The sequence below is a fragment of the Vidua macroura genome, chromosome 1 (genome assembly GCF_024509145.1).
Source record: "Vidua macroura isolate BioBank_ID:100142 chromosome 1, ASM2450914v1, whole genome shotgun sequence".
Classification (NCBI taxonomy): domain Eukaryota; kingdom Metazoa; phylum Chordata; class Aves; order Passeriformes; family Viduidae; genus Vidua; species Vidua macroura.
This window is the reverse complement of record NC_071571.1, coordinates 32,536,223-32,547,305: the sequence shown is the minus strand read 5'-3', so window position 1 is coordinate 32,547,305 and position 11,083 is coordinate 32,536,223. Positions and strand designations below refer to the sequence as shown.

The window sequence follows — 11,083 nt, the reverse complement described above, 5'->3', positions numbered from 1 at the left end:
CTTTTATGTAGGTGGAGCACCAAAATCCAAATATAAAAGGCAGATTCAAAAACTGGTTTCTGATACATTATGTGGCTCAAATGCAGACTATGACCTAAAAAAACATCAGAGAAAAAGCCAATTACATTTTTTCAATATTAAATCTTTATTATATACAAAAATATTTTGTTGGGAATTAACAGAATTTCATCATTTGTACATTAACATTTTTATGTTTGGCTGTGTTTATTGTGAAAATATTAGCTGTGAAAAAGACAAGGCGGGGGGGGTCTTAGAAAACAAGTCACAATTTAAAAACATCCCACATAGTAGCTGACTTTATCAGCATGAAGTCACAATGCTACCAAGTCCCATATCCTAGGCCTGCTCTACAGTACTGTATTCAAACAATTAGGTACTAAATAACTTCCAGGTTTATATTAAAAAATTCAGCTAATGGTTAAGATTTTTCTTGTAGGAAGTTTTCAGCTAAAGAAACTATTTTTTACAGGAAAGCAGTTTTGAAAGTTTTACAAATTCAAATCCAGGTTAATTTAATATACTGTAGAAATAATAAAACACGAAACAGAAAACCATGAGAGCTTCCAACTGGCAAAACCAGTTGTGAGAAGAAGCAAGGTAAGGAAACACCTCGTGACTGAATTCTAATACATATTTAAACCCAAACACAACCAAGATCCTACAGTTCTTAGCCCAGTGTGGGGTCAGAGAGCAGCAAACTGTCTTGTTTTAAACCCCACTGAAGGAGTTCCCCCCCCTACACCACAGTGCACAAATGTTACACATGGGCAACATATGGGGGGGTGGGGAAGGGATGCTCAACATGCTTTTTCCTAGGGGGAAACAATTTATTTCAACAGTTACCACCACACATAATTGTGTACAAGACCTAAACCAACAAAAATCAGTCAAAACCTTTTTTTGCCTGTACGAAGCAGCACTGTTCATTTCCTTTATGCTATGGATCATGTGAGAGTTTAGGTAACAAGAGAGATTGGGTTTTTGGAAGAGGCTCTGCTGTATTCAGGTAAATGTTGGCTGCTTGTGGAGTAACCAACAGTTGGCTCGGCCATGGGAACAACCAAAATTGCATGGAAAAGCATTAGCATGGAGCTAGTGACATAAAAAGGAAAAGGCTAAATGGGAGAAAATGTTTCCAGGACTACTTTAACTCTGTTACCTGACCACTGTCCTAGCAGCAAAAGGAACTCCATACCCAATGAGCATAAGAAACAGTTCCAAATACCAAGAAAAAAATTCATTTACTTCAGGTGTTGTTTATTCTATAAAATATAAATATTGCTGAACCCCTGCTGAATAAATTCCATTTGTAGGTAAAGCTACATAAAAGCCTTCACCAAGCTGGGATTTGTTTTTAGGCCTGTAAATCCCAGCTGCAGTACCAGCAAATTAACTGAGAATTCAGCAGCTGACAACGTAACCGTGGAATAGTATCCCACTGCAGAGAATTCAGGTAATTTAGTAGACACTGCCTGAATTGTTTGCGGCATTTACCCCAAGGTTTTTTATATATATAGGTATTTGTGTGTGTGGGCACAAGCACACCTTTAATATGGTTAGAAGCTAAAGCTGCTTGTAAAAATAACCAAAACTCGTATTTTACAAACAAGTGTTTTCTATTTTTATTTTTAGGATCTGTCTTGGGCCTAAAACCAGTAAGTTATAGAATTCCTAAATACTGATGTTCTTGTTAACTACTATTTCCTCTATAAGACACAAGTTGAGAATCCCAGACAATTCCCATCAGCAAGTCTGTTAAACATATGTGAAAACTAAGAAGTACAGGCCAAAAAAGAAATCCAGGGAAAAAAAAAGAAGGGCCAGGACTTCAGCACTGTCAGTCACAACAGTCCACCAGAGAAAGTAAATTAAAGTACCCTTAAGGATACAAACCCTTTCAGTGGCCCAGGAGAGGTTTTTATTGCAGGGAGAGGAGGGTGCTGGGAGCTGAGGGGTATTTAAGGCAAGAGGCCCAGCAGACTACGAGTCTTTGATCCAGTACCCACCACACAGACACCAATAGAATGATCTCACTTCTGCAAAAGTAGCATCATGAAGTTTGGCAATAACCATGTGGTACTTGAACTCTTTGGAATCTGGGTGAGGCAGAGAACCCCACATGAAGCAAACAGCCTTTACGGATGTGCACGACATGCACCAGAGCCCCAGCTGTTGGTTATCTGAGAGCTGCACCCAGGGGCACAATGGGCAGCAGGGCAGCTGCTGCAGGAGGCACTGTCCATGCACTGGGACACGGCCTCAAGGATCAGTGTGAGCGGAGAAGCAACCTACAGGAAGCTTGGATGGGAAACCATGGGATAGGTGAAGGGAGTTTATGCTCACAATACTGGTTCACATGTAAGAACCCAGTTCCTGATCTCTGGAGTGCTCTGCTTTATCACTCTCCACTGGTCCTTGAGCATAGCAGAGGCCAACTGGGCTCAAGGGGTTACTTAGCCAGGGATTTTCGTATTTCAAAGAGAAAGAAGTTTTCTATTTCTTAACTGAATAACCCTCTTTAAAAAACAAAACCAAACCCAGGTGACTTCCTTGAGTACTGAGCTGCAGGCAATTTGTAAGCAAGTCACTTAGGTATGATTTTAGAAGATGTAGTGAGTAGAGAGGATGAGGGAAAAAATGTCACAATTTGAGCTCAGCCAAGATGTTACAGTTTATAAAAACACAAATTCAAAAGCCATGAGCTGATCTGCCATCCTGCTCCACAAAGCTTTTGTACAACTAAGTACACAGAGCTGCCCTGAGCCAAGAACATGGCACAAGTCACAGATACTGTGTTGGTAATGAACTTGATTTTCCTTGCCTACAAAGATCTGTGATTCTGCTCCATGTTCACTTTCGTTGCAAAGGTTTGCAGAACATTTTGAAAGACCTTTATAAATCTATGTAAGATGATGTATTCCATTATAATTATCCCACTAAACTTGGACTGCATCTTTTCACATGATGCAGAACTAAAGCAGACCTGCTATAACACAGAGACAGCAAGGTCATCACCTGGGTGGGTACACAATGCACCACAGTATTTACAGGAGAGTTGAGATTGGTGCGCGCTTAAGTGAATTTTTGGTGAATTCAGGGAAATAACTTACAGGTCTTGGCATACTGACTGTACTTCTATGTATAACTTTTCATTCACAGGGCAACTACAGTGTTTCTTCTATATGTCTCTATATGTACAGAATTTTACAGCACCTCATGCACTGTCCAAAACAGATAGAAATTACAGATAAATATAGATTTTTTTTTTGTAGATTGAAATATCTGTATATTTAGAAAAATATACATTAGTAAACACAATAAACCAGGTAGAGAAGTGTACCAGTTCTAAAGTCTCACATGCAGGTAACATTTCTGGATTAAGTCGTGGTAGCTTAGTAATGTGATAACCAACATGAGCAATTTTTGTTTTACCATCCACATACATATACACAGACAACTATTTGTTAATTTACTTTTCTAAACTACTTAAATATTTATCTTGTGATACATACCACACATCTTAAACATTTAGCAGCATCTTCACCTCGCTCAGACACACCTATTGTACTCTTTAGCAGTCAATGTAAAGTTTTCCTGTTAGTATCTGGAAAATGAATGTTTAGTACAGAATGAGATAACGTGAAATCCCAGTTATTTTAACTCCTCCAAAATACTCCAAACAGGAGTTTTATAAAATGTTTTCACTTGCTCAAAATGAGCCTTTCATGGTGTCTTCTCCCCTAATTGCACAATGTACAGGCCCCTGTCCAACAGCTGATGCAGCACACCCTGGCAGGTAGGGACCGTTGCTGCTGTGGATGTGACTGAAACAACACCAGCATTTCAAGAACCTCCAAGAACATTCTTTTTAAAAAATAGTAACTGTTATTCCAGACATTCTACCAGGTGGGGACAAACTAAGCAGAGTATCTGATGAAAATCTTCTGTGCCAAAACCCAAAACTACCACAAAGAAAACAAAGCAATGTCTCTCCCCCTCTCACCATTAAACAATCCAATGGGAACACTCAAGATTTAACAAACAGATGCAAGGGGTGTGGTGTTTGGGTTTGGGTTGTTTTCCCCCCTCAACCTGGCAGACAGACAACCAAATCAGACCTGCAGATACTTCCACATGATCTTTGTGCCAACCCAAGCAAGTCACCTTCTCTTACTGCTTCAGAACAGCACTGCAGAATTGCTCACTGCCATCTACACCACCACCACCACCACCACCACCCCCCAAAGCTCTGCCACAACGCTCCACCTCCTGATTTAAACCCACAGTGTGAACCTGTAGCAAACATTAAAGCTTTAGGCTTTAGCAAATACGTGACTATTCTGGAGATTGTTTCTAGGGAGACTCTCTTGACAGTATTCTCCCTGGGATGGAAACAGAATGAGCAGAGAGAACCTGACTAAATCTTGGTGGCTGTGTTTCATGAGTTTGGTTCAGTAAATTTACAGAAAAAAGATGAAAATAAGTGATGTTTGCAATATGAAGTACTGGGGTGTGTAAACTGAAGAATCTTCTCATGCCATTCATTGGGAAAGCCCACTTTTGGCATCAGAAGTAAGGGTATATTTCTAACTCATAATGAAAAGGCATCTTATCTGTCCAGACAGCACATCTTATTTACAGCATAAGGAGGTCTCCCATGACACAGTACACAAACACAGTTCAGTCATGTTCAGCACAGAGTGCCAAAAGCAAACCACTGAAACAGCCAAGCAACAGCCCAGCTATCATTTGCTGCTACACACAACACCCCATCCACATCTCAAAGCAGCCTCTGAGCAATAGGATCACAGAACGTGTCTCCTGGGAAAGACAACTACAAGTCCCGTGATGGTACCACAATTGAGAGCTCTGCCAAACTTAAACAAAACCAGAGAAAACACATCCTGGAAAGCATAACAATAAAAAAAGCAATGGTTCAAATTTTCCTTAGAGAATTTCATATTCCCTCTGAAAGACATTTTGAAATCTCAGTATTAAGAGCCAAGAAGATCTCCTGTGCTACACACAAGTTTAACTCACATTTTCCACACACACTGGGATTTCAAGTCTCCTCTGTCCCTCTTACCCCACAACAACCAACTTTACAGCCTGTGTAAAAACCATCTGTTGTATATGGGTGTTTTAAGGTTTTTTTCAAACTGTTTTCCTCTACTGCATCCACTCATTTTTTTCTTTTCCTTGTGCACATAAAAGTCTTTTGAGAGCCAGAGGAAGCAATGCTGTTTTACAGTGTTTAAGCCTGTCTTCCTCCAGAAATAGTTCTGAGGAAGATGCCTTTTGATAGCATTCCGGGTCACATTTTGGTGTTGAAAAGGAATCCAGAAGCCAGGTGCCTGTGACCAGATGGAAGAGGAATTAAACAGATGACTTCAGTTTAGACACCTAACCTGGTATGTGATGGTGAATGTGACTATATACAACAGCTGACAGGGTCATATAAAACATGGTCACAAAAAGAGCTCATCCGAGCAACAAGCTGTATTTTCCTTCTGTTCTCATTAAGCAGAAATTTACATCAGCTTAAGTTTTGATCAATGAACCTGAACCTAACCTAATACAAATTATATCAATGAGTGTACTGAGGGGAGAATTGTCACTAAAAAGGAAATACACTGTAAATGAAAAAACCTATAAACAACATTGCTTTTTAGCAGGAAGTTTCCCATTCACAAGCTAATGAAAAATGCAATTTAAAACAATGTAAGAAAAAGCACAGAAATGCCATTACACAACACTCAAAATACAGCAGTTGATCACACACAAATATTTAAAAGATAATTTAGAACCCAGCTAGACATCACAGGAAATGAAGCCACAGATCACTATACAAATAGAGAACAATGTCCTAAGAAAAGAAAATGCTTTTTTTTTCCTTTTTTAAGCAATGTGTTTTCACAAGTGTGAATAAATAGTCCTAAACATTAAGTGTCACCTACAAGGCTCCACATTATCAGGTTCTCTCTCAAGCTACTTCACCATTATTCAAATTGCACTGAATTACCTTGCGTATGACTTTCTAATGTCAGTACCTCAACTGTAATGGGCTAACAGGTTGGCTCCCAAGAAAGCATAATAAGCAGCTTGCAAGGTATTGCTCTATGTTATTTTAGGAGACAGATATAAGGGAATCTACACAAAAGTTATCCAAATCAAGAGATATCAAGAACTTCTGAAACATCAGGAATGCACCAACATTAAGCTGAAAGCAGCTGGAGCAATGGACCTGTGTTTTTGTTACTGCTTTTAATATTTAAAATTCTGCTTCCAAGAAATTATTATTTTTTAAAGAAGAAAAAAAACTCAAAGAAATTAGTGTTCTTTCCTAATAAGAGCTATAGACTTTTTATCAGTTAAACATTGACATTAACAAATTTTACAAAAATTGTTTCAAGTATCCTTTTTTTAATCACAGTGAAAATGTAAGACCAAGATGTAAATGTTGAAGTGAATGAAAGTTTCTTAGATGAAAAAGGCAAAGATACTAAATCAAAACATAGAAAAATGCTTAAACGCATTTCCTTCATGTGATATGAATAGAAAGGTTATCTGTAAAAAGTTAGAAAAATTAAAATAAATTACATATTTAAGTACACTTTCTCTTCAACATTTTTATAAAAATTCAGAACAGTGTACTTTTGAATATACACAGAGTAAAAATGCACAGGTGCTGTAGGTTATCATCAGTATCTACACATCACATTTGCTGCTGTTGACTTTATTTGTTACTTAAGCTGCTGTTGGACCAGCTCAGTAGACCCAGCTGATGGGAACCCACTGGGGCTCCAGCCTCAGTCTCTCGATGGCTGTCTGCAGCTTCTCAAAGGCTTTGTCCAGGTTGTCATTTACAATGGTCAGGTCAAAGTAGTGGTTGTAGGCTCGCTGGATTCGGGCACTCTCATCCACTGTTTTTTTCAGATCAGTATCCTGTGCAAGAGATTTTTAACGATTAGTGAATCTAAATCTTACTAAAGATTTAAAGATAAGACCTGGCAAATCCTTATAGATGCAGAAGAAGATCCCTTCAGTACATACTGCAACTGACTATTTAAAGCTATACCACATATATTTTAAAAGTATGTAAAGTTTTCATTTATAGTAAATTCACACAGAAATTGAGCTAAAATACATTGAAAGGGCTGAAAAAGTTCTGAGCGGTGTCAATAATGTTAAATATGGCAAGCAAATGTTTGCCAATCTTGCAATTTTGAAGAGAACCGATAGAAGCATGTGAACTTAAGCTGGTGTGCACAGTGAGCAGTTTAATCACGTTGTACGGGCAACTGATGATCCAACCAGAATAAAATTAATGCTTTAGGAATGACTGAGTCAATCAGTTTTGTAAATATATTTCTGGCCCTTTTATTTCCACAGAAGACACCAAAAATCCAAGATTCTATATTAGTATGAAATTAAAGAATTGCTACCAGAATGAAGTTCTAGAATACCTTATGGCCTCTTATAGACAACATTTCAGCCTAGCTCACCTGACACCACTCCCTCATTTGTAAACTACTGCTACATTACTATAGTCCTGACATGAGCTGCAAAATATGCAGGAAATTTATATTCCTACATTATGAAGCCTTTATAAAGTGCCTCTGAGCACGTTTTTGTGTTTTGCTAGTCCTACATTCTTTAAAAATTCCTCTCAATTTTTGCACAACAGCAAATTTTTGTAAGTAATTATGAGATCTGTCCCCCTTTACAGTATTTATTTCAGTATTTTCAAGTCCTGATACAGCTGTCAATATAAAAACCAAAATGAAAAACTAAGTTTGTCAGCCTTTTTTTCACAGTGAATGAAGGAGACAAGTAAATGTATGACCACGAGAGCCAGACTTTTTGTAATGGAATGGGTTAAGATGCCAGAAATAATACAGCCAGGTCCACTAACTAGCAAACTGTAATACTTTAAATGACATTTGTTTTTATTTTGTTCAGGAAGCACAAGAATATGAAATAGTAAATCATACTCCATAGACATGTGCAGGAATGGGATGCAGAATCCATAAAGACACATAGATGCGTATTTGAAATTTAATGACCCTCTTTATTATTCATAAGAAGTAATACAGAGGAAAAGATGTCCCTTAGGGAATCAAATATTAGGAAGTGCAGGAAATTATTTTTATACTTGTCTGGACAGTTTTAACCTTGCCTTCTTGTATATGCACCAGAAAATTCAGGGTTTGTTTGGGGCAGGAAAGAGGGATGACTGAGCATCCACAGAGATACTAGAATGCATAATAACCAGAACCCATGACTAAAAATTATACACTCATTTAGTGAAAATACTAGCCCACCCCCCCGCCAATTTTATAGCTTTAAATGCCCTGTCAGCATTTATTCAAGATATTCCTATGAAGCTGCACTGCTATCATTATGAGCCATCAGCAAAACACAGCTTTTCTCTGCTGGGGAAGTTGAACTGCTCAATCTGCCTTTTTTTTCTTTGCTCCTGAAGCTGGGAAAAGTTCATGCCCACACAGAGTATTTATACTCTGCTGCATTGGAGGAATCGTCTTATTTCCCTCTGCTACACATAGTGTCTAAGAAAAGGAGGGAGGATCTAATGAACGAAACATGCCACTTCACTGATACGACAAATCCAAGGAACTTCAGGGGAAGTTGTTCAACACTTCTTATTCTGGCAGCTGTCAGCCACTCTCAGTGCAGCACATGCTGCTGAAGCAGTGAAAAGAAAGACTACCTGCATTCTTGGGGGTTTTTTGTGTTTTGTTTTGGGGTTTTTTTTCTGTTGGTTTGTGGGTTAGTGAGGTTTTTGCTTTTTCCTTTTTTGACACAAGCTGCAATATCTTTCCCAAGTATTACAGATTCCATTCTTAAAGCACACATATATTATTAAGACAACAGGAACAAAAATTTGGGTGGGGAGGGATACGGGAAAGTCAAGGAAAGACATCTGCATAAAAGAAAAATTGCCACCATGAAATACCTACCATTTGCTACAAATAATCAAAGGTGACAGTTCCCAAAGTACATATTTCAAGTAATTTTTGTAATCAACACTTCTCTGTAAGAAGTCTATTTTTAAGAAAGAGGCAATCTTCCTTATATATAGTATTTGATTAACTTCTACTACATAATCAGCAAGTCTTGCCTAACTTTTCTTAGAGACATTTGTTTCAGAACAAATTCTACCTAAAATGAATGGTAAAGAATTTTTAAAAAATCTAAGAACATCCTGTTCAAAGAAAACTAAATAAGAAATGATCTGCTTACAGTGAGAAGTTTGGTTGTAATTCCAGCATCTACCACAGCCTTGTGCATAGCTCGCAAAGTCTCCAACTCTGGAGCAGCAATAAACACCACATAGGGCATGAATTCTGAAGTCCTCAGTATTTTGAGAGCCTAGAAGCAAAACGAAAAAAAAAAAACCACCAAAGTTTGAAAATAACTCACCACATCTCCCTGTTACTTAAGGGACACCACAAAACTCATCTGTTCTGATGGGCAGCAATACATAAGTGAAGATTCTTATTTCTATTTTGGAAATTCCTACACTGCCTTTTGAAATGCTCAGCATCATTCTTTCCTTGACTAAAAAGATTATTTATTACTCTGCAAGACTCCTCTTTCATGCACAATTTATGTTGGGTTTTTTCCATCTTTCTAACCCATTCCAAGTAAGTGCCACAAACACAAGAATCCAGTTGATAATTGTAACCTTGAAACCAGATAAGAATTTGAAGGCATCTCTCTTCACCTCTTCAACATTATGATCTCACACTTGTTAGAATAGCATTATAAATCTTATACCTGTGGATTTACATCCAAGATGCAGGTCCTTCCTGTCTGAACAACTTCAAGGATGGAATCAATTTTGGTGCCATAAAGATTTCCTTCATATTCTCCATGCTCTAAGTATCTGCCAGCTTTAATATCCGTCTCCATTTCAGCCCGTGACACAAATCTGTACGCTTGCCCATCTTTTTCATCATCCCTTGGCTTTCGTGAAGTAACTAAACAAAAATTAAAAATATAAATTTAATGTTTTCATTTTATATTTGGAATATAAATATGAGACTGAACTGCCTAGTAAGTTAGGGAGACTATAATATACATTGTTATACAGTTGTATTTGCTCCAGGTACAGGTTTATTCATCATTCTAGATAAATTTTAAAACTGAGCACAGCCCCTCCTGTTCCCTTTATTTATATTGTTTCCTATATGTTGCTTACCACCCATTTGCCTGTTTGCTTTGTCTTACTCCTTCACACCATATACAATACTCATTCATGTCAACTTTTTAATTATTCACTTAATAAAATATTTATTTAAGTGACTTGGAAATCAAATGCTAAATGTACTTCTGAAAATAGCTGAGCACAAAAAGATCTGCCCCATCCCTCCCCCAAAACCTTTGCTGTCTGTATTTGCCCTGTTGTTCAGGGTAGAATTACCTGAGCTAGCTATAAAGAAAGTTAGCTTAAATATCAGAAGCAGCCCAGCCACCGTAGCAGAATCTTAGTGGAGGCCAGCTAATGCTGCTTTCCAGGACAACTTCCCTTTTAAAGCAAGGTAAATTCTCTGTAGAAAGATTAAAGCCAGTATTTGAGTATATCATTACCAACTGTCCTGGGTATTGGCTACACTGTGTAGTACAGACATTAATTAAGCAAAAAAAATAGAAACAAAATTTTAAAAAAGTAAAATAAAATATATCATCATATTATTATCGACTTTGCTGTCCTACTGCCCTACTGCTATTTATATTTAATTAGATTTGAACTCTAGAACATATTAAACCTAACAGCCAATGCATTCCTTTGGTAATACTTCTATCATCACTTGGTGCAACTTGTTGAGACAAGTGGAAAGCAATCTTTCCCTTCCAGTAATTCCTATCCACTTCAATCTTACAGAAAACACAAGTGCCAGGAAAAATGATCATCTGAAGCTGTTAAGATTAAATATATTACTAGAACATCTAGTTTTAGTCGAGATTCTATGGAAAGATTAAAACTACAGTGGTTAATACAATACATTAAAAAGAATCATATTATCATTTTGCAATT

General features: G+C 37.5%; 1 protein-coding gene across 4 annotated transcripts in view; it reads right to left on the bottom strand.

Annotated features, from left to right (window-relative positions):
- Positions 1-121: 121 nt before the first annotated feature.
- The window catches only part of PALS2 (protein associated with LIN7 2, MAGUK p55 family member), a 60,174-nt gene continuing 49,212 nt past the window's right edge, over positions 122-11,083 (bottom strand). For all 4 annotated transcript variants that reach the window (XM_053976309.1, XM_053976299.1, XM_053976281.1 and 1 more), the window contains exons 10-12: positions 9,823-10,025; positions 9,286-9,414; positions 122-6,966 (exon numbers count right to left, since the gene is read on the bottom strand). In XM_053976309.1, coding sequence (XP_053832284.1) covers positions 6,790-6,966; positions 9,286-9,414; positions 9,823-10,025 — 509 coding nt within the window. In that variant the 3' untranslated portion in view covers positions 122-6,789. The remainder of the gene's footprint in view (positions 6,967-9,285; positions 9,415-9,822; positions 10,026-11,083) is intronic.